Genomic DNA, 25,956 nt, shown 5'->3' on the forward strand with positions numbered 1-25,956 from the left:
AGGTGATATATAATAAATTCGTATTCCTTACGTCAAGACGAATCGATTGGTATATATAAAGTATACATTTGATTTAAATTTAAAGAATTAATGAAAGTTAAAAAATATAAAATTTACATTTTAGCTATAAAATTTAGTATTCTCAAATGTTTACATTATATTATTTATGTATGTTTATTTCAATGTTAATGCTTTTTCCACGAGGAAGTAATTTTTTTTTCTTTATACGTGCATGCAAAAACCTCGTTTGGCAACCACTTTCAGCTATCCAAAATAGTCGAATCCCTCATTGTACGCGCGGACGATGAGCAAAGTATTTTGCTCACCGTTAAGCGGTGGCCAAAACATTTTGCTCATCGTCCGCGCGCACAATGAGGGAGTCGGCCATTTTGAATAGCTGCAAGTAGCTGTCAAACGAGGTTATGCCTGCACTTATAAAGGGGTGGGGGGGTCTGAAAAATTGTGACAAATTGTGACATAGGGGAGGGGGGGGTCGAAAAAGTTCGAAAATCCTGTGACATCATTTATGGAAGCCGCTCTAATGGAATTTTCATCAAGATCGGATAATTTGGACAAGCCAGGATAATGTACCTCTGTAAAATATTCCTGACTTCCTTCCCCATAGAACGTCTTGCATAATTTATAGACGGCCCCAATGTAATAAATAATATGTTTTAAAAATTATTTTTCATTTAACAAATTGAATGAAGCTAACGCATAACACGAAAATATGTTGGTTTTACACTTAAAAACGTCTTAACCCCTTCACTGTTATTGACCTCTATAGAGAAGCATAAAAATGTCGTGCCACCAGTGTCTATGACCGCTATAGTAGCATTTAAAAAAAATAAGTAGACACAATGCAATAAAGTATTGATCGTTTACTTCACAATTTTAACAATACGATAAACTTGTCAATGGGTATTCTTAGGTTTTCGGGTTTTTTTTAATATCAAGTTTTTTTTTAATAAAAATTTTTTCCACATACGGGGCACTGAAGCTTTATTTTTGCTACACTGCGAAGGGGTTAAAACAGGAAGTTAGCATTTTTAAGACGGCTAATTTTTGCACTATACATCCATAATATTACTAAGTCTATTCGGATTAGCTAAATTGCAATACGTCATCTGGTGTGTTTACCATGAGCCAAAAGTTTTGAACGTTCAAATGAACAAAATTTTTTTTGTAACTTCTTTAAGTATGCATTTTATTCAAAAATATTGTTTTAAATATCTAAAAAGAAGTTATTAATTTAATATTTGTTTAATTTACTGTTTTATTTTACATTAACATTATAATTTTTAATAATTTATAGATTGAAAAAATATTTTGTTCATTTGAACGTTCAGAACTTTTGGCTCATTGTTTACCTACTTCTGATAACAATTTGCCTTCTTCGTCATTCTTTAATTAACAAGACAGAAAGAGAAATAAAAAACAAAATGTCTGAAGTAGGTAATAATCACTAGACCGCCAATCCTAATAAGGAGAGAAATATGTTACAATTCGCGTATTAATAAACGTAATGAAAACAGCATAGATAAAAATATATTAAAAATTAATGAATCCACCTGAATATAAGACCGATTTGCATGAAATTCAGGCCAACTCCGAACAATAATCTAAACATATTTCTCTCCGACTACAATCTAACATTTTTTACATTAGTCTTTCTATTTCTCTAGGTTGGGAAGATATTAAAAATCAAGTCCAATGGTCTTTTTCGACAAAAAGTTAAATTGTTTATGTCGAGTGATAAATGTAAAAATGTATGTCTAACAATTGCAGGTTTTCAAGAAAACAATGTGAGTGTTGAAAATAGAAACAGTGAGTATATTAAAAGAGACGAAGTTGATGAAAATGGTGATTCTGTAATGGAAAACAGAAAAAACATGTAAGTGAACTGAAAAGTTGCGAAATAGAAAAAAATGTGAAAGGTGTAATTGATGAAAAAAATAAAATGCTGTGTAAAGAGAAGAGTGAAGTAAAAGTAGAAAATATTGAATTAGTTAAAAACAGTGATATAAAAATTGAATTAGAAGTGATAAAGAAGTTAAAAATTGTTGAAACCTGTGCTAGTGAAGTGATAGAAGATAATTTAGAAAGTATAAACAGTATTAAAATGAAGAAGACAGTCATAAGAAGAAAATGGATACATTTAATTCATTGGAAATTTGTGATGCAGAAGATAATAAATTAAAGAAAAGATTTATGGAAAGTGATGAAGCAAATGAAGTTTTAAATAGTGATGTGTGTGATAAAAAGAAGTTAAAATTAAGTACAGAAATGTTTGTTGAATACGGGGGTAGCGATGAGGATAAAGATATTCAGATGAAAGAAAATGTAAAACGTAATTTGAAAGAATGTAACGAAATAATTGTTATGAGTGAAGTGCCATACACTGATATAAGTTCTAGAGATGTGAATATGAGTGATTTAAAAAATACAAGCAACAGTGAAATGAATGTGACAAGAAAGCAGAAAAACAATGTAGATGATTTTAATGAATTAGTAATAATTTGTGATATAGACCAAAATAAATCTGATAAAAAATGTGTTAAAAATGCTAAAGTATGTGAAGGTTTAAATAGTGATTTGTGCCATAAAGAGACGACAAAATTTAGTAATGAAAATTTGGTTGAAAATATTAAGTTGAGTAGTGTTGATAAAGAAAAAAGTAACTCAGAAACTATGAGTACCAGAAGTAAAAAAAAATTTTGTTCGCAAAGAAAAGAAAAAGGATGAAATTAATGAAACGCAAAATAAGAAAATACAAAATAAGAAGATTGTCAAAATGGATAATGTAAATAAGAGACATGAGAAAATTAAGAAGAAAAAATCTATGGAAGTGATAAGCAAACCTGATAATCAACAAGGCAATATGAAAATATCAAAAAAAAATTCAAAATAGTCGACGTGAAGGAAGATGGAAATTGTCTCTTTAGATGTTTTTCTAAATTTTTGGATTCAAAAGACTGTCTTTTGACAGGTACTGTAAGCAATCACTTTGATATTCGGTCAAAAATTGTTAATTATGCCTTTCTTAATTGGGAAAATTACCCAGATAAAGGAATATATAAAAACGCTGAAGAATATAAAGAAAATCGGACAAGTGCGAGTTACACTCGCATTAAAACCGAGGGTTCCGTACCCTTAAACCTAAAATTTGAGGGGTTTAAAGTTTGAAGGCCTAGATAGAAAACATAGACATATTCATAGACATAAACATAGAACATAATCTACGCATAAATTTGAAAATGATGTGAGCGCATAGATTTGAAAATAAATTAATAAAACTAAAAAATAATAAAAATATCAAAAAATAAAAAATGTCAAAAGATAATAAAAATAGTAAATGGTAAAAAATAGAAAATGGCAAATTATAAAGAATGGCAAAACACTACAAAAAAATATAGCAAGCACAATTGGAGTTGAAAAAAAATCAAGAATTTGCCCCAAAAAAAGGAAGAAAATTTTATCTTTCTAGGTCAAAAATTGTAAAACTTAAGGAAAAAGTCCACTTTTTAAAAAAATTGTATGTTTTGAAAAAACTCAATTAAAAAATTTTTTTGGTGAAAAATCATGATTTTTATCGAAAATTATCTGTTTTTCCTTGAAAACGCTATAATAATCAACTTCAATCGTTCTTGCTATATTTTTTTTGTAATCTACACGCAAAATTACGTAAAAGTGTATACACTGCGACCTGAGTTTAGCGGCAGGTTTGGTGGGTCGTTCGCTAAACTCAGTAATGAGATTTCCCGAAATCGGCGTCAGCAATCAGGGCCGTAAGAACTACTTGAAATACGAAATCCTTTAACTCTTTTTTTGAAAATTCTTCATCTTATAATACATAATATTTTTATTGCAATAATTATTATAATTATATTTTAATTTTTAGATTTTATTATAATTATAAACAGTAATAAGTAATACTTAAAATTACTTTTAATAAAAATTCAAATAATTGTACTGACATCAGACAAGAAAGGGGAAAAACTCACCATTTGCCTTATAAATTTTAAATTTATTTGAAATTAAATAATATAAATTTCATCAAATATAACATTCAGAGCAAATATTAAAATTAAGATTTTCATAAAGTAAATTTATAAATTTGCTGGGAGTGAAAACAAAAATAAAATTTGTATACATGTATATAAATAAGCTTTTATAATTTAACAAATTTTTTATTTAAAATTAAAGATTAAAGAACCTTGTACCTCCCAGACAAACGTCTCCGCTTGGTACTCATTTTCAACTAGAAGGAACCGCGTTGCCTTACTTCTACGCTCCTGCTCGAGTCGGAGCATCTTACGCTTACCGCTTAATTACCATCATATTGTTGCCGTTTCCGAGATTTCGCTAAACTCGGGTCGCAGTGTATATTTGAAACTCTTTAGATAAAATTTTCTTCGGTTTTTGAGGAAAATTCATGATTTTAAACGAAAATTATCAGTTTTTCCTTGAAAACGCTATGATAATCAACCCGAATCGTTCTCGCTATATTTTTTCTATAATCTACACGTAAAAATACGTAAAAAAGTATAAATTTGGATCTCTTAGGATAAAATTTTCTTCTTTTTTTATTCGAAAAATCCATGATTTTTTCTAAAAATATGAGTTTTCCTTAAAAACAATATGATCATCAACTCCAATCGTGCTCGCTATATTTTTCCTGTAATCTACACGCAAAAATACGTAAGTATACCAAATATGAACTGTCTTGGTCAAATAGTGTGTGCGCTAGGTGGATTAAACGCTTTTTTTCAAAATTTTTGATTTTTCCTTGACAACGCTATGTAAATTGATCCGAATCATGTTCGCTATATTTTTCCTGTAATTTTCACGTAAAAATACATAAGTGTACCAAATTTGAGCTCTCTATGTAAAAAGATGTGGCAACCAGAGGGGGGGTACATAGTCATTTTCAGGGATTTTTCGTAAAAATTCATGGTTTTTCCTTGACAACGCTATGATAATCAATTCCTATGAGATTCGCTATATTTTTCCTGTAATCTACACGCCAAAATACATATGTATACCAAATTTCAGCCCTCTAGATAAATTCGTGTGTCCGCTAGGGGGGGGGGGTACATGCCTTGCTTCACTAGTCTCATTAATAGGGTTCCCCCTTCGGGTACGGAACCCTAAAAAAAATGGGAAAATCTACATATTATGGCTCGGATTCAGAAATTGAAATTTTTTCAAAATTGTACCAAGTTGTAGAATTGTGTATTTTGAAGTCAGAATCTGAAACTTTGTTAACGGAAATTGAAGAAAGCAAACTAAATGATGGAGTCACATATAAATGTTTTGAACAAGAAGTATATGAAGAGAAAAGAATGAAACTATTATTTAGAGGAAATTTCGGAGGTGGACATTTTCAACTGCTATCGGAAAGTGTGGATTGTACAATCTCTTTAAATTGTAATAAAGAAAGTAATTTAAATAATAACAATGCTATAGATCAACAGATAAGTCCATGTGAGATACGTAACAATGTATTTTGTAAAGAAATTCTAAAAACGCTGTACTATACCTTGGCAAGATCGAAATTGGAATTTGCAGTATCAATTTGGGTACCTCACCAGGATTATCAATTGCTTAAGTTGGAACGCGCTCAAAACAAATTTTTACGTTTTGCTGCGAAACAAGTTAACGTACACTATGATTTCTTCAGTCATGATTACACTAATCTTAGAGAGTCGCTTATGGTCCCAATTTTTTCATCTAGAATTATTTATCTGGATTTATTGTTTTTGTTTAAAATTATAAACGTACTTATTGATTGCCCTCTTATACTATCTTGTATTGACTTTATTGTTCCCACAAAAGGTTTAAGAAATCAGAAACTGTTTAAAATACCATTTAATAGACAAAACTATTTGGACAATTCTGTTTTAAATAGAATATTTTTTAGAGGTAATGAGTATTGTGATGAGCTAGATTTTTTCGGTATATCATTAGATAGATTTATCCGTGATTTGCGTAAATTAATTTTTGAGTAAATGTGTGACTGCCAAGGCGATTTGTTTTACTGCTTGTAATTTGATAATGTAAATTTATTATCTAGTGCTTTTGCACAAAAGGGCATTTTTCTTTTTCTTGTAAGCCCGTACATGGTAATTAAATAAATAAATAAATAAATTGCAAACGAAAATAAGAAAGAAATATATGAAATTATTCCAGTGAAGAAAGATACAAAGGCCTTATTTAGATGTTTAGCATTTTTGGACTATGGTAATGAAGAATTACATGAAGAAATAGAACAAGAACTTTTAAGTTACGGTCAGGATAATTGGGATGATATTCAGGAACGGTATTGTGAAATTGAATCAAGTGAAAGTTATGTGAATTATATTAATCGAAAGTGGAATAGTGTTGATAGAGAAAAATTAGAATTATCAGTTTTTTCAAGTTTATATGAAGTTAATATTATTCTTTGTATGTTTAAAAACAATGAATATGGTAAAGTTATATACGAAGAAGATTTACGGAAAAATATTGTTTATCCAATTGACGAAGAAATTAATGCGGTAAAAACTTACCACATTTTAAGCTATACTAATCGTGATGGAAATGTTTTTCAAATTTTTCAACGGATTTCTAGTGTTGAACCTAATAGTAAGCTAATAAATTTGGTAAAAGGTGTTGAAATTGATAAAAAAAAGCAAGAAATGTGTGATATTACAGAAGAAATAAATGAAAGTGACAGTGGTGGTAATAATTACACGATTGACATGAAATATACTTGTGACAATGATAGTTTTGTTGATGGTGATAATGATAGTTTTGTTGATAGTGATAATGATACTTTTGTTGATGGTGATAATAATAGTTTTGTTGATGGTGATAATGATATTTTTGTTGATGGTAATGGAAATAATAGTCATTATAATAATGATAGTATGAATATTTACAATTTTAATGAAGACAAAAATGAAATACGTGAAAGTTACAACAGCTATAATTTAAGAAAAAAATATGTTAAAAATGAAGAGTCATGTATAGAATCAGAGGATGATGTTGACGATCAGAATGATGAAAATTTTGAAGTTAATGAACAATTGTCGAAAGATAAAAGTAAAAAAAAATCCGTATGTGGTTAACCTTGGAACGAAGGAAATTTTAACAGAAAGAGTTGTGATGTGCGCTGGTACAGATTATTATATCAATGATTCCTTTGTACGAGAAGAACTTTATAGATTAATAAAAGATAGTTACGAGATCAAATGTCCTTTACGCTTTTACTGTAGAATCAGATCTAACGAAGAGAGCCATTATGTTGCTTATGCAAAGTGCATAATACCAAGTCATGATGCAAGATTTCGGTTTGATATGTTTGAGATAGATGAAAATGTAATGGAAATACATATTTGCAGTGATAAGCAGTTAGTTTCAAACCATGATATTGACAGTAGAGTTGTAGCTATTGTACAATTAAGAGGGTCAAAACGGAGAGAAATAAGAAAATTGATAAAATATAGATCAACTCGAATGTCTCATTTAGAAATAAACCAAAATGTCGATAAAGAACTTGCGCATGAAGGAAACGCACATGGAGCAACACGTTTAAATGTATTACACCAAATAGAATCTGAGGATAATTCTAAACCTAGGCTAAAATTAAAATCAAGAGATATTGGAGATATAATGCAATTATATTTAGATAGACAGAACTTGACGAATCCAAGACTTCAAGAAGTTGCGTTACCTTTAAGAATTGTATTATTTTCGGAAAGGGAATTAGAAATTTTAAAAGAAGTATCACCAAAAATTGTTCGTATAGATTTAACAGGATCTACATGTAGAACTCCGCAATTTTTACATTGTAAAAAATTATATCATTATGCATGTGTTTTTAGAGGACGTGAGGCGATAATAGTTTTGTTTCAGTTTATAACAGCAGAACATGATACTTGTTCAATTGAAATTATTTTAATGAAATATAGAAGGTTTGTTGCTGGGTTAACTAAAAAGTGGCCGCTGTTTAAAGCGGTTGTATCAGATTGGAGTTGGGTGTTCATGAATAGTATCCTTATGGAATGGAATGATGGTATGAAAATGTTAACTTATTTAAAGTATTCTTGGGACTACTTAATGGAAAATAAACCATTTCCAAAAAATGTTATTATTTTATTATCGTGTGATGCACATATATTAAGAAGGGTTACTAGATCTATAAAAGAAGACATGACAGAAATGGAAAATATTAAAACATTTTTATTAGAATGCGTGTCGTTAATTATCATGTGCAGAAATATGACTGATTTGAGTCAAGTGATGGAGGATATATTTAATATTTTTTATACAAAAAATGTACTTGCAATGCAAGTTCAGTTGCAAATAGTAGAAGCGCGTAAAGACAAGTGTAGACAAAAAATAAAGGAATTGTTAAGTGATAGTGAAGAAGACCGTGAACTAGAAGAAGATTTTATAGACGTCCATACAGATATGAAAGCAATATATGAAAACAGTTTATTTTACAAATATTTTTGGAAGCAATGGTATAGAATTAAACGATCCCATAAACCCGATAACACTGAAAAAGTAAATAATCCTTATTACGTTTTAGTATTTGAAGAAGATGGTACAGAGAAATTTGATTTTGGAGCGAATTTGTTGAAAATTTTATTATCATTTGCTCCAATTATTTCATGCTTGATGATGGACTTGGTTGATGATAGTGTTGCACGTGTAAGTAATGCTTATTCAGAGAATTATGCAAAGATATATAAAAAGACCATATTATCTGATAAAAATAATGTGACATTAGGTGATACTACACGCTCAGTCATTAATTATGATGTCTTAATATTATCGGAACATAAATTAAACATAAGCGGAAAGAGAAAGATCAATATAAAAGAGAAACCACATTATCCTGATGTAGTTGCAAATCCATTAGAAACAGAGAAAAGGGGAAAAACTAGTAAGGAAATAGAAGCTTTAAATGTGAAAGATAAAAAAAGGTATACCATGTTTGGAGCTGACAACATTAATAAGTTTGCAATGAATATTGAAAATGCTAAAAGCAACGAAAATGATTAAAAGTACAATATTGCAAAGTTTCAACGAAAAGTAAATATAAATAAGTCAAACAAAACAAAAGCTAAGAATACTGTAAAAAATAAGAAAAGTATCGTAAAAAATCATAAGAATGATAATATAAAACAATTGGAAAGCGAAATACATTTTAATAATATTACAGCTGACACTTAGTTTGAATACAGGTTTTGAAATTGAAAAAGAAGAAAAATTAAAAAACAATATAAAAACAAGTAAGGTAGAAAAATGTCGGGTACTATCTAATGGACTAATATTTAATGTTATATACTATACATTGTCACACGCTGGTTCTGTTAAAATTGTAATGTATCGTCCACAGTTAAACACATCTTTATTACATAATGAATTTCAATTAACAGCTCATGAGTTTAGTGAAATTATACCTGAGACATCTTGGTTTAACTCTGTCGTAATAGATTGCTATAGTGCAACACATATGCACAAGTGGAATGATGTTTCTTATATGTCACTAGATATTTCATACTAGTAACCATACTGTTACCATGGACATTATTCTGTAGTAATCGTTAATAAAAAGGAACAAAGTTTTACACATTTAGATCCTAAAAGAAAGTCATACGATAGTGATCGGGTATATAATGCTTTCTTAAAGTACATAGACAAAGTTAAGGAAACAAGCAGTTTGCATGAATTAAAAGGCATAAACTGGAAACGGTTAGAAATTGTAAACAGACCATATCAGGACGAATGTGATAATGTCAATTGTGGACCATTTATTTCTCATTATTTGGAATGTATAGGAAACAATGTTGACTTCGATTTGAATTTTGATCCAGTGAAATATAGACTTCAAATAGCTCACTCATTGTTATTGCAATCAGAAGATGTAAAAAGTTATTGTATGTATTGCTTCGGACAACATAAAAAGGTAAGTGAAGAAAAAATATGTCAATTCTGTAAACGCTGGACACACATGACATGTATTATAAGCAACGAAGATACGAGTGATGAAGAAAGTTGTCGGTATTCACAATCTTTAAGAGGAAGAAAACAAAAAAAATAACAAAAGATAAGAAAAAACTTTTTGAAAAGTATAAATCAACATCTGACTATTTTACACGTAAGCTGTATAATAAATTTAATTTAAGTAATTGTAAAGTATAATAATATAAGGAGTATATGTGCAAACGGTACATGAAATTTAAAATAAAAAAGGTACTCAAAATTATTTCTTATGTTGGAATTTTTTTTAACATGAGGATATATTGTTGGATATATTAATAATATGCAAACAATAATAAAATATTTTATTAATTGTATTAAAACATAATCTGTAAATTTATCAATACATGTTTATTTTCTTGTAAAGTAATAAAAAAGTTTTATTAGAAGCAAATAAAAATTAATGTGAAAATAAAACTGAAATGCACAATGAAGAAAAATAAAACGGAAATCATTATAGATATGTGACGCTAAACGGAGAAAAGGGACCTACCGCGGCAAATATTATAGGCCCATTTCTCCGTGAACGTGAAGGGACAATGTATGTATGTATGTATATATGTATGTATGTATGTCTTAATATAGTTAAACGTAGAAAAGTAAAAAAATTATATATATATTTGATTAAGTGAAAAGTAAGAGATAATTAAGTGAATAGCAATGTAATGGTATGCAAATCAGTGCATATGGGGATTTTTACCCACATTTTTTAAACACGCCAACAGAAAAATTTATGCGATTGATTTTTTCTAACTCTTAAATATTCTAATACTTCAATAGTCTAAAATTAATTAATACAATCATACTGTGGTAAAACTAATACTTGACCTAATCTGTATTACACACAATTTTTGTTAATGGTTAATTTTTATTATTATAATTATTTCATACACACAGACATTACTATAAATTTTTAATTGACATAGTCATGATTCTAGCTAATAACATAACGAAAAATTATACGAAATGAATATCAGGCATAACTTGAATATTAGAAAATAAAATTTACAAAAAAGTATTAGGCGTAATGCAAATAAGACTAAGTAAAAATTCGAACACGTAAAGATTTTAAAAATCAAATTTAGGAACAAAAAGTATAAGATTACTTGAAAATTGAAAAAATCAGAAGCATTAAAAACTTTAACTGTTGCCAGCCCTAAGCCTGGAGAAAAGGAGCGTTCACAAAAATGAAGTCACGCACTTAAAAGACCATTTACTTGCCAAACCAAACAGGGAAAACGTATTTTATTATGAAAAAAATATTTGAAAAATGAGTGACATCATTTAAGAACGCTCCTAAAGTGTGAAGGAAAAATTTTCCGAATATTTAATCCTTAAATAATTAAGCTTCATTATAAATTCTGCTAAAAACTGCTATAAAAAAATAACAAATTTTTCTAATATTGTAAACAACACTAACACACTTAGAAAGCAGACCAAGAAAGATATGTCATGTAGAGGTAGGTCCGAAGGTTCTGTACACTTCGATTGAGTTTATGGGTGGAAAATAAAATTTTTAGAATTTTTTGGATCCTCTAATCCACCTTCTACTGTTAGTTTTGGCACTTTGAAAAATCAGCCCAAGTAAGGGGTGGCCTTTAGGGGGTGGGTCCGAAGGTTTTGGACACTTGGGCTGTGTTTTTGGGTGGAAGAGAAAATTTTTACAATTTTTTTGGAACCTCTAACCCACCTTCTACTGTTAGTTTTGGCACTTTGAAAAATCAGCCCAAGTAAGGGCCTTTAGAGGGTGGGTCCGAAGGTTTTGGAAACTTGGGCTGTGTTTTTGGGTGGAAGAGAAAATTTTTACAATTTTTTTGGAACCTCTAACCCACCTTCTACTGTTAGTTTTGGCACTTTGAAAAATCAGCCCAAGTAAAGGGTGGCTTTTAGGGGTGGGTCCGAAGGTTTTGGACACTTGGGTTGTGTTTTTGGTTGAAAAAGAAAATTTTTACAATTTTTTTGGAACCTCTAACCCACCTTCTACTGTTAGTTTTGGCACTTTGAAAAATCAGCCCAAGTAAAGGGTGGCTTTTAGGGGTGGGTCCGAAGGTTTTGGACACTTGAGTTGTGTTTTTGGGTGAAAAAGAAAATTTTTACAATTTTTTTGGAACCTCTAATCCACCTTCTATTGAAGTTATTTATGAATTAGAAAATTTTCTACATTTAAGGGAGGTTTTGCAGCCCTTATTATTATATTTTTAATTTTTTATAATGGATTTTGTATTTTGGGACTTGTTAGAAGACTTTTCACTAGAAACTTTTTTTTTTGTTAAAATTTTTTTTTCGTTCATATGAACGTTCAAAACTGTTGTCTCATGACAAATTTTTAAAATTTTATTTGAGTAGGACAAATTTCTAAAAAAAAATTATTAATGTTCCATTTTTATAATTTTTTGAAGTCTGATTTAAGCAATTTATTCGAATTAAAAATTTTGTTCGTTTTTAGTTTTGATGGTCAAAAAAATTTCAGGCAATACTTAAGTTTTACAAATTTTTAAACAAAATTTTTGTTTTAAATAATAATAATTTTGGATTAGTTAAAGTTGAAATTTTTAGAAATAATTAAAATTCAAAAGATTTTATTAATTTTTAGACAAAAATTAAATAGGATCAGTTGGGGTAAATGGGGACAAAATCGCTATTTTTCACAAATTACATAAGTTTCTTCCTTTAAAAGGTAATATTTGCGGGTTTATTTTTTTTAAGTTATTATTTACATTCCCAGGATTAATTTTATGCAGCAGAAATAAATTTAGATAAACTTTAAACGCATGAAACTGACAGTCCCCATTTACCCCAAAATTTAGAAAATTTCATAAAATTTGGGGTAAATGGGGACAGCATAGTTTCTAAGAAAGTTTTAAGAAAAAAGTTTTCTGAAGTATATTACTGTATTAAGGGATGAAAAAACTTGAAAAAAATTTGTGGTAGATATATAATAGTTGAACGAATTGAAATTTTTTTATTTTTTTTTATTTCAGTATTTTGTATCGCATTTGAAAAAAAGTACATAAAAAAACAATAATTATTTATTTAAAAATTGAAAATAATTGGATTTTCAACCTCTTGTACAACATTGAGATAAGTAATTTTAAAAATTCTAAAAAACATGTTATTTTATATGTTCTCCTTTGAAAAAAGGATAAAAAACAATAATTAATTATTTGAAAAATTGAAATACAATTTGAAATTTAATCTCTTTTTTTACAATATTGAGAATAGCAATTTAAAAAATTGTCAAAAAATTGCTTTTTTATATGTATTTTTTGAAAAAATTATATGAAAAACAATAATTATTTATTTAAAAAATTGAATAATAATCTGCTTTTTAGCTATTATTTTTTACAACATTGAGATAAGTAATTTGAAAAACTCTCCAAAAAATGCTTTTTGAAAAATGCAATTTATGTGCTTTTTTAATAAAAAAGAATAATTATTGATTTAAAAAATTGAAAACTAATTCAATTTTTAAATATTACGTTTCACAATTTTTAAATTGGTAAATTTCAAAATTAGGAAAAAACTGTTTTTTCTGGGGTTTTTTGAAAAAAACATAAGAAGTATTAAATAATTATTTATTTAAAAAATTGAAGAATAATTCAATTTTTAAACAAGTATTTTTCACAACTTTGAAATTTGCAAATAGCAAAATTAGGAAAAAACTGCATTTTTGTATGTTTTTTTTTTTAAAAAGTAAATAAACTACAATTCATTGTTTAATTAGTAATAAACAATTTTAATTATTATTTATAATAAAATTAATTTAAATATTTGATAAATTATATAAGAATTTTCCAATTTTTATCCTGGTCTTTCCAAAAATGGCCTACATATAAGCAATTCGTGTATTTTTCCTTACTTGTGACAACCAACTTAAACATTGTTCAAAAAACGTTTTAAACGCAAAATTTTGAATTTTCCGCACATAACAGACAGAGTCTATGTTATTCTGAACATTTTCCAAAAGGTTTTTTTAAAAAATATTCAAAATTGTGCTTTTCACATACCTGAGAAGTTTGCGTGTCATGCGCCATGATTTGTGACGTCACGAAGGTTCAAATGCTCTTAAGTCTGTTTTTTTTAAATGCTAGACAAAATACTGAAACAGTTTTACTTTGATTTTCAAGTTTTTATGCATTGAGCGATAACTTTTTTTATCTTGCTGCAAATTGTCAAGATAAAAGCTTGGCAATACTCAAAACCTCTTGCAGGTGATCTGAGGTTAAAATATTGACGTTGAACTTAATTTTAAAACTGTAAATTAAGCTCTAAAACCTCTTGTCCCCATTTAGCTCCTGTCCCCCATTTACCCCAACTGACCCTACAGAACTAAAAATAATTTATCAAATAATGTTAGATAAGATTTTTTAAAAGTAATTGAATTTTGAAAGATTTACAATTCAGATTTTTAAAATTAATTGATTTTCAATTTTAAATTTTTGATGATTTCTGTTACTAAAAAATTTATTAGAAATTGCAGACAAAAATAAAATAATTTGAAAACTGTTAAAGTAAAAAATAGTTTCAGTCTTCAGATAGTTGAATTTTCGAAGAATATGTGACGCGTGGCGAAGAAAGGTACCTTAGAAGCAAATGAATTATAGGTTATGTTTACAACAGTTTTACCTTGATTAAAAGTTTCTTTTCGTTTCTGCAACATCAAAATCTGTTTTTATTGATTATTTTAAATATAGAAAAAACTTAAACATCATTAGTTTGCATTAAGAGGTAACATCACCCAAACACTTTCAATAAATCAAATTTTTTTGTTTAAATGGTCCCTTATGGTGTTAAAAATAATATCCCATTAGTTTTAAATCGAAAAAAACATGGAACTATTTTTAAAAAATAATTTTCGGCGGAAAGACACATTGCATAGTAAGAAAATTTAATATGCCATTGAAAATTTTTAAAATCTGACGTCATATTCGTGATGAGCAACCCCAAAAACCCCCGAGTAACAAGTTTCAAGCAAAACTGACCATTTTTAAAAAAATTTTCGCCATATTGGATCCGACATTTTGAATTTTAAAGAAAAAATTAAAAACTAACGTCATATTCGTAATCAACGACCCTAAAAACCTCCTAGCAAAATGTTTCGTGAAAATCCGTTAAATTTTTAATTTTGTCATCCGCCATATTGGATCCGACATTTTGAATTTTCAAAAACTGATATCAGAATCGTAATCAACGCCTCCGAAAACCCCGAGTAGTAATTTTCGTGAGCGTAGCTCAACTTTTAAAGTGTTGAATTATGTTTTTATGACTGCAAACTTTAAACTGGTTTTTCTCGAAACTACATTTTTCAAAATAAGCGGAAGGATTACTTCTACAGTTTTTAACGAATTTACTTGAAATTGGGACTGCAGCTTCAGGACACTATTCATTGATCCGTTTCTATTCTACAGATAATTTTTTAATTTAATTTTTTTTTGAAAAATGACATTTTTGTCATAAATGATATGCCATTTTGACAAAAATTGATATTTTTGAAATATACTACGTAGTTCTCTAGCAAATAACATCTTCTTTCAAAATGCCCGTTGAGGCTATTTTAAAAAATGTGGTTTTGGTTGAAGTGATGTAAAGGCGCCAAAAATAATAATTTTTTTTTCGTTTTAGTTTAGTATAATACATATGTTTTACGTTAATTGAAAGTAATTGAATTTCAAAAGATTTTGATAAATCTCAAACAATAATTATAATAAAAGAAACTTTCAGTCATTTTTGTTTATGAAGAATTCATTAGAAACCACATACAATAATTGATGTCCAAAAGTTTTTAATTCAAAAATGCATTCAGATAATTGAATTTTCGAAGAATATTATAAAAATCATTAAAAATAATTGACATTTTTGAAAATAATTAAATTTCAAGTGATTTTGAATTAAAATATTTTGGTAATTTTATTTGCTAATTTTTTTAAAATTATAAACAATTATTAAATTTTATAAAAATTTTAATTGAAAATAGTTTAAGATAATTCAATTTGTGAAGAATTTCATTAACATTATTAAAAATAATTAATTTAGTGAAGAATTTTAGTTAAAACTTTGTCAAATAATTGAAATAAAGATCTGTATACTAAAAAGATGTATTATGTTTAAAATTTTTGTAAAATATGTAAAAAAAAGTAGTATTTTCGAAAAAAGTCGAAAACTTGTATAATCCGAAGTCTGTGAATGTTTAAGAAATATATATCTGAAAATAGTGATATCCATAGGATATTATAAATATGAAAATGTATATCTTTGAGGCATCCCAATGGTATCAAACTATTGTAAACAAGATCTTCATTTCATGACCATTTAGATTCTTCTTCATGATACACTTATATTTAAGATCAAAAGAAGGATTACAGCTAAAATAGCGATCAATTTTATAAATATTAGTGAAATGTAAACTTTATATACATCAATCGATTCGTTTTCATGCCGGGAATACAATTTTGACAAGAATTCATTAAAATTTCTACACGTTGAAAATCTGAAAGCTCTGAATATTTTTTCTCACAGCACTGGCAACTGTGTAAACCAAAAAATTAAATTCCAGAGATCTAAATATTCTCCGCACGGCACTGAATACTCTGCAGAAAATTATCACAATTTTTTTGACAGTAATCAAAACTTCGTTTCATATTAGTTGACAGTAGAGTATTCAGAGATGCAAATATAGCAATAAATTCTTTTTTTGAAGTTGTGATTGCTTTTCTCACAGCTTTGAGTATTCTGTAGAATTATTTTTTAGGATTTAGAAAACAAAGGAACGTTTAACGTCAATTAAAGAGAAGATAGCCATAATTATTTTTTCTTGTCAAATATTGATTTTAATTGACATGTTTATAAACAGTTAATGAATAACAGAAATAAAGAAATGAAGACTTTAAAAAGTCTTTTTAAAAATTTTTCAGTTATATAGCAAATAAAGTTATATAATAATGAAATAAAGAATAATTATTTTTAAAGTAAATTATTATAGGTAAATTTTAAATATTTATTTGTATTTCACAAGTTTTGAGGTTTTAAGATTTCTAAGCTAATTTCAAATTACAACATAATCTAAATTTATAGATAATTATGATTAAAAAATAATAAATTTCAACATTATTATTTTAAACATTTATCTCGTGAAGTAAAAAAAATTATTATTTCTTACGTTTATTAATAAAAATTAATATTATTATAGTTTATTATTTCCTATTTAATTAAATATAAATAATCGGAGTCAAATAACCTATTTTTCATAAAAACATTAGAAACCATCTAAAACTGATTCAAATTGTCCTAAACGCTTGTTTAAAATAGTTATCTATTTTTTATTAAAGATTAACAATTCTTTTATTTTTTCAATCCTAAAAAATAATTCTGCCCAGTACTCAGAGCTGTGAGAAAAGCAGTCACAACTTTGAGAAAAGAATTTATTGCTATATTCGCATCTTTGAATACTCTATTGTCCACTAATATGAAACGAAGTTCTGATTACTGACAAAAAAAATTGTGATAATTTTCTGCAAATCATTCAGTGCTGTGCGGAGACTATTTAGAGCTCTGAAATTTAATTTTTTGGTTTACACAGTTGCCAGTGCTGTGAGAAAAAATATTCAGAGCTTTCAGATTTTCTCCGTGTATATAAGAAAATTTTTTTTTCAAAAAATCAAAACAATGGTTTAATCTACAGATTTTAGTAAAATATTAACTTTATATGGGTTAATCGATTCGTTTCAATGCAAGAAATAAGTTTTTTTACAAAACAAAATTAAATTTACAAAAAAAAATTTTCAAAATTTGAAAAAATTGTAAAAAAATGTGAATATATTCGGAAATCCTTGTGTCAGATTTTAGGTAGTAATGAATGCAATAAGCATACAGAATTTCAGGACAATCCGTCAACACGTTTCTGAGATAATTTTTACGCAATATTTTTTGACATACACACATACACTCATACACACACCCATAAACCCACACATACATCTGGACATTTGCTCAGAACTAAAAAAATATTAATAAATATAATTAAAAATTCGATTATTGGCAATCTTTTTGGAACTCAGTAAAAGACAAAAACATATCTTTGACGTTTCGAGATCGGTACCGACCTCCTCATCAGAATTTATTAGTCAATTGATTCTCATCATAACTCAAATATTAATCCTTAGTCTTAGCGTAGTCGTAGTCTGACTAAGGATTAATATTTGAGTTATGATCAGAATCAATTGACTAATAAATTCTGATGAGGAGGTCGGTACCGATCTCGAAACGTCAAAGATATGTTTTTGTCTTTTACTGAGTTCCAAAAAGATTGCCAATAATCGAATTTTTAATTATATATTAATTGGAACATCTGAAATATTTATTAATAAATATATTAATAATAGATGAGAATGAGTCCATATAATCTTCTTTTCAAAAATTGAAAATCGTCACGAATTGTGCTATAAAATGCTAATTAAACCGAAAATTCGATACATATCATGTTTATTTAAGTGAATGTCCAATAAAATTCTAATTTCTCCTTTAATAATTATAATTTTAATGTAAGGTTACATAAGAAATATTCTCTTCCTAACCTTGCATCTTGAAATTCTAATAACACTCATATTTTTAAAATTATTTTAATTAATAGGGGAGGATGGGGCAAGGATAGTTAGTTGTTGTTATGCTTAGACGGCTTGCTCAAAATTCGCGTCATTCATGGTATATTTGCGTCTTAACACCAATAGATGATAGTAAAAATTGGAAGTTAATCTGCCACCATTTGCGAAGTCAGGAGTTTATTTTTGTAAAAAGTCTGTTTTGCTAAAATATCAACGTAGTGTTTATCATACTGTTTTTTTATATTAATGCTTCCGAATATTTATTTTCGTAAGTATTTTCCAGAGTGGAATTTCCTGCTGAACACGAATATCGTATTTATTTACAAATTAATTCACGTCGTTCCTTACGGCTCGATAAAATCCTGCTAATGCGACTGCAAGTTATAAAAAAATGTTTAATTGTTCTTTTTAGGTTGATATATATAATGGTACGTAATTATATACGGAAAACGAAGCTTATTGACCAAGAAATTGGTGATCATCTGAAGAAAATTGGTGATACAGCCCTGAATGAAGTCTTGTTACACGTGTTTTGAGTAGCTCTGATAATTTGTCGGTATAAAAGAGTCGTCACGGCAGTCAAATGCTCTGCATATGTAAGACAGCGTATTATCACGTATCGTGCGCTCTCAAAGGACAATGGACTCCTGGTGTTGGCTTTAGAAAATGTTGCGGTACTCCCTCACCCCTACCTGGCTTATCTCAAGATCAACCTGTTCTCTTTTCTATGGATCAACTACGACTTATCATCAGGGAAGAATTTATATAATTCCGTAATGACTTCTCTTCACTGCAAAACAATGTCACCAAAATCACACAAGACGTTAAATCTCAATCAAGTAAACTTGACAAATGCATATCGAAAGTCAAGTCTATAACGCAACGAGTTGAAGATCTGGAAACTCAGTCTCAATCAACTCTTTCTATTATTAACTCAATATGTTCTAACTTAGTCTCTCTCGATGATTTTAAGACTTGGCGAATAGGCCTGTGGTCACACACAATGCAGAAACCAAGACCACTCAAAATCATATTCAAGGACCCTCAATTTCCAAAGAAAATACGGGACCATTTACCTAAAAAATAATTGATTAAAAAAACGTCAATTTTGTCGCGAAACTTATGAGCATCAAATTAAAATATTATCTTCTACTATACACAAAGATATTCGTCGAGAACATCGAAAATATATCAAAGAAATTGAGAGTAATATTAAAACAAACCCAAAGTCGTTTTGGTCCTTTGTCAACAACTCAAAAAAGAAATCTCCTGTGCCTGATAAAATGTACTTTAAGAACCGCACTCTAAATAATCCGCAACTAATTACTAAAGCATTTTTTGAAATTTTTTCATCAATTAATTGCATAAATCGACAGTCTCAAGCGCGTGATATGCCAAATGATCGTTCTCCAATAACTGATTTTTTTTACAACCTGATCGGGTCCTAAAGGCCACCAAATCATTAAAACCATCATGCACTGCTGGCTTTGATGGTGTACCCAATTTTTTTGTCAAAGACTGTGCTATTATTTTATATCAACCTTTGACTGACATTTTTAACCAGTCATTATTACATGGACAGTTCCCCCAGAAATAGAAAACCGCTAAAATTGTTCCTGTCTTTAAATCAGGCGACAAATCGAACTGCGAAAATTATAGGCCAATAGCTATTATTTCTAATTTCGCCAAAGTGTTTGAACTATCTATATTACCATTTTTAAAAAATTCTATAAAATCGTCCCTTACTACCCAACAACATGGATGTATACGCCATCGATCCACAATTACTAACTTAGCTTGTTTTAAACATTTTGCCGTAAACTCTTTACAAAGAGAATCACAAGTTGATGTGATATACCTCGATTTTTCAAAGGCGTTTGACACTATCGACCATGAAATTTTAGCAAAAAAACTTAGTTTTTTTAAATATACCCTATAATTTACACAAACTTCTTTTAAACTACTTAACAAACAGATCACATTCAGTCTCCGTAGGAGACCATCTCTCTAAACCTTCCACCCCCTCCCGTGGTGTACCACAAGGTTCTTCCTTTGGATCTCCCATGTTTACCAAATATATCAATGACATAACTGATATTATTAAATCACAAATTTTGATCTTCGCGGACGATATAAAAATCTATCGGTAAATAAACTCCGAACATGACTCCGAAGACCTACAAAATGACCTCAATAACATCTCTGAATGGTGTAAGATTAACAAACTTGATCTCAACATACATAAATGTCATGTTATATCTTTCCACGAACCTTCGTCTATTCAATTTACAAACACGTATAAAATAGACAATCATGAATTATCAAGAAAAAATTCGGTCATTGACCTTGGAGTTACTTTCAATTCTCCTTTAAGCTTTGCCGATCACATCACAAGTCTAATAGCCACAGCATCCTGAGCCCTGGGTTACCTTATCAGGTCGTCTAAACATTTTTCTAACATTTCAACTATAATTCTACTGTTAAACTCTTTTGTCCTGTCACGCCTTGAGTATGCCGCGATCATATGGAATCCTATGTATAACATCCATGCAAAAGAACTTGAACGTATTCAAAAAAATTTTTTTAAATATTTGTCTTTCAAGCTCGATGGATATTATCCACCTCGCGGCTCTGACTATTTGGCGCTTTGCGAGCGATTCAATTTTATTACTTTACAAGAACGTCGTATTATTACATCTGCTATGTTTATTTTTAAAATACTTAATGATCAAATAGACTCTACTGAATTGTTAAATCTCATTAATTTTAAAATACCTAGACCTAATTCAAGACATGATACTCCTTTTTATTAACATAATCAAATATCTTACGCGGGTTACAGTGTGCCTATTGTTTTTTCTTGCTAACATATCAATCAGATGTATAACACAATGAATCCTGACGTAGATTTGTTCTCATCATCGCAAAGTAAATTCTCACTTGCACTAGATAATTACATAAGAAATATGCGGACTACCATTTTATTTTAGTACAGAACATTTTTCTAAGACAACCTTATATGTAGTACTACTTATACACTTTATTGTAACGATTCAATCTATTATTATATTTACTTTTCATTTTTAGATATTTTTCACAACTCAAAAATTTTTTTTTTCTCTTCCATAATGTTGCGACCACTTCGATATTATATGTAGTTACCCATTTATGATCCTCATGAACTGCGGGGATTGTATAAATAAATAAATAAACCTCAGATTTTAGTTCAGACGAATTTTAATGCAATAATTTATATTTAGAAAATGTTTAAAACATGTTGTTAATACTTTATATATCAATATTGAATAGTCTAAATCCAATAAAATAAAGAAACCGAAAATTTACTGATTTTCTATGACAATTTTAGAATTCCGATTCTTTTAACTATCCTTACCCCAGTACCGGGGCAAGGATAGTTAACATTTTTTTTTACTTTTTCATTTGTATCTCGTAGGGATTGCATTCTACAGCAAAATAATGTATAGCAAAATTATAGCCAAATAACCAGGCTTTTCAAAAATACTACTCGTTTGCAGATACAGATTCAGGTTTGGTCGCTAGATTTGAGAACGTCTTACCTAACTATTCATGCCCCATCCTCCCCTAGTATTTACTAGTTAAGAATATCAAAATTTTTTTAAAAATTAAATTAATATTATTTATTTAAATATAATACTAATTTTTTAAAATATAGCATATCTTATAGAAACTTAATATTCATAAATTAAAAATTAGCATTTACACAATAACACTATAATACAACATTTTTTTGCTTGGTTATATTATATTAATTTCTTAAATTTGAAATATAGAAATTCAGACTCTTTTTAATTTTTTATTTTACTCGTAAGAGTGATTTCATAATAGATTTTATAGTACATTTAAACTTATTTATAATTAGTTTAATAGTATATTATGTGGCAAGCACGTAAAGTAGTAATTTTTAGGTGAGGATGTAATTTTCAGTACGAGCTGTCGTTAGTGCGACGTAGGTGAGATGAAGGCGAGCCAAGTCGAACCGAAGTCGCACAGACAGAGAGTATTGAAATCATCCGAACCTAAAAATTACTACGTGCGAGCCACATACGCTATTTTTTTTTGCCATTGTTATGAAAAAGTGAAACAATTTTATAAAGAAATATATATATATATATATTTAATTATAAATGAATTAATATGTTATAAATATATATATATATTTATATAATATATAATATAATATATATGAAATAGTATATAAAATAAAATAATAAAAATTGATAAATAAAATAAAAGCAAAACAAAAATTATGCAAAAATTAACAACTGCCTAATAAAGTCTTTTTTAGGCAGTTGGTTGAACTGTCTTAAAAAGTGCTACTTTATCTGCCCAAAACAGGCACAAAAAAGACACTTTTTCATGTCAATGGCGAAAAAAAATATTTTTGTGTTTTTTAATGGAAATTTTCTTAATTAAACAGTATATTGAATTTTCGATTTGATTAGAATTTTATGGCACGCAACTTCAAAGAGAATTTTATTACACAAACAATTGAATTAGATTCATATTCCACTAAATTTGCAATAAGAATCATATAGCATACACTTTTGAATTAGCATTTTATTCCACTGGCTTTTCAATTAGTCGAATTAATAGTGTTAATAAATAAACATTTAAAATTTATTTAGTAAAATTTTAGAAAATTGCTCCTTTCTGTATTCCTAATTATTAACATAGGAAGGTGAATTTTTATATTTATGTGTTTTTGTACTAAGTTCCTTTTGTGTACGAAACCCTAGGTTCCAGTGCGGATTTAACTCGCACACGTTTCTCAAACTTTTTTTTATTATTATTTATTAATTATGAATTTAATTAACTAACCTTTACATAATCTTTACAATCTCCGTCTTTAGTAGTTCGAAAATTTATTTCTTGAATTACAGCAAATAATCCCATGTCTTTGTGTTTTGTTTTAATTGTAAATTTACATTGTTTACCACTGTGGGAGATTTTCATCGTATAAGGTCTAATAATATAAGCTGAACCGTCAAAAGTATCTATTTTCATACCAGTAGATTTATTAAGAGGATGACAAATCTCTTCCTGCTCCAAAGAACCTGACACCAAGTTATAATTTATTATCAGGTAAAAATTTAAGAAAAACTAGATTTCTATAAAGTCGTCTCTTTGTATTATTACCAAATAATAATAATTATACTTACAAAATTTGTATTTTCCTTCAATTGAACATTCTGTTTGCCGTGCAAATGATTCCGAATGAGTTATTAAAAGTAGAAGATAAATTAATTTTATTTGGAGAAATAAACTACGTAGTAGTACCATATTAAATCAACCGTCATAAACATTCCATAAACTTAAATTCTTGTAGCACTTGAAGAAATTTAAATGTTTATTTACCTAATGTATTGTCGTGAAGTAATTAATTATATAAATATATATCTATATATATATATATATATATATGTATAGTGTAAAAAAGTTTGTTTACATTTAAAATTTTCACTATATTTAAAAGTAGGATAAAAAATCAAGATCAAAACATGGTCTAAAATAATAATTTTCTGGAAATATCTATAGAAATATATATTAGTACTGAGCAGTGCAACAGAAAAACAATTCACTATATGGTTAATTTACAATGGGTGTTTTCGGGAGTTGCTGACAGTATACTGACAGTAAAAAATTACCCAATCAGAATAAACATGCTGATGGATCAGCTAATCACAACATACTGACAGTATACTCACAGCAACTCCTGAAAACACCTAATATCACCTTTTCACTGTCACTGTAAAGGCCAACGCACAATAGATACGCGAAAGTCGTTCACGATACTTCTGTCGTGTACAATTAGAATAACAGACAAAAGATATTTCTATCCTTTTCTTTCTCATGTAAAAGCTTAAGATTTACGATTAGAAATTTCATTCTGCTTAAGGTGCTTCTTTACCTCAAATTTCGATCAGATGAACATTATTTCTGGACCGAGAAAATGCGTGAAAAGTCATTTTCACGGCGGGTATTTTTGAATTGTTTTAAACAAAAAATGTTTTTTTTAAGAAATATAATATTAAATAATTGTTTTAATATGTAAGAACACTTTAAAATAGTGATAGAAAGATGATTTGATTGAAAAATTTAGCAAACTTTGCTTTAAAAAGTTTCCTGCTACAAGAAAGTATAAAATGACGATGTTTGTGAAATGGTTTGTACAGTGCTTCTTCCTTATGAGTGTCTCTCAAAGTTTTGTTTATGTTATGTCGGTTCTTTTTAACTTGTAATAAATAATGAGTACTGAAAATGGTACCATCAATGGCAGACAACTAGCAGACAGCATTTCAGATATTGGCCCAAGCACAACTGATTCGCATACAGGATATGTAATTTCGCGCAACCGTCTTTAAAGGCCTTTCTCCAATATGCTGACTCTACATTGGCTGCGCAAACGTGTACGTGAACGTGAACGTGCTGACGTCACAATGTTATTCAAATGGGTGACGTCAGCACGTTCACGTTCACGTACACGTTTACGCAGCCAATGTAGAGTCAGCAATAGGAACCTAAACTTTTGCGTTGCGTAACTGACGCGTTGATTTTAGCATTGGTTGCCAATAGCAACCGACGCAATGCATACGCAACGCAAGAGTTTAGGATCCTATTGGAGAAAGGCCTTAATTGTGTGTTGAAAAACGGTTTCGCTAATGTTTCGCGCATACGGAAGCGCCTACAAGTCACCAGCGAACTATCTTGTTCGCGTCACATTTTTAGCTGTGAAACCGAGGAACGCGTTCGATGGTTTCGCTGTTTCCTTGTTTTTGAGTGACGATAAAACACACTATACGGTTCGATGGTTCTCTGGTTTTACTTAGTTCTATCGTTATCGAAGTCTAAATTTTGTATTAAAAAAATAAATTTAAATTTAAAAACCGAAATATAATAATATATTTAAATTATATATTTGAGATATATCAGATATCTTATAATGTGTGCCTAAAAATTTATTTTATTTAAAAATAATAGTACAAAATATTAATAGTATAGTACAAATATAAAATGCAAACAAATCAACTTACTTCAAAATAATATTTTGTACTATTATTTTTAAATAAAATAATTTTTTAGGCACACATTATAAGATATCTGATATATCTCAAATATATAATTTAAATATATTATTATATTTCGGTTTTTAAATTTAAATTTATTTTTTTAATACAAAATTTAGACTTCGATAACGATAGAACTAAGTAAAACCAGAGAACCATCGAACCGTATAGTGTGTTTTATCGTCACTCAAAAACAAGGAAACAGCGAAACCATCGAA

General features: G+C 28.4%; 1 protein-coding gene across 1 annotated transcript in view; it reads right to left on the bottom strand.

Moving 5' to 3' along the window:
• LOC127276978 (uncharacterized) overlaps positions 1 to 24,356 on the bottom strand; it is a 99,003-nt gene extending 74,647 nt beyond the window's left edge. Inside the window, exons 1-2 of the mRNA XM_051297738.1 lie at positions 23,834 to 24,356; positions 23,493 to 23,728 (exon numbers count right to left, since the gene is read on the bottom strand). Of these exons, the coding sequence (XP_051153695.1) occupies positions 23,493 to 23,728; positions 23,834 to 23,954 (357 nt within the window). The 5' untranslated portion in view covers positions 23,955 to 24,356. The remainder of the gene's footprint in view (positions 1 to 23,492; positions 23,729 to 23,833) is intronic.
• Between the last annotated feature and the right edge of the window lie 1,600 nt (positions 24,357 to 25,956).

The sequence above is a fragment of the Leptopilina boulardi genome, unplaced genomic scaffold (assembly GCF_019393585.1).
Source record: "Leptopilina boulardi isolate dan_hultmark-lab unplaced genomic scaffold, ZJU_Lbou_2.1 LbouV2_162, whole genome shotgun sequence".
In the NCBI taxonomy this organism is placed as follows: domain Eukaryota; kingdom Metazoa; phylum Arthropoda; class Insecta; order Hymenoptera; family Figitidae; genus Leptopilina; species Leptopilina boulardi.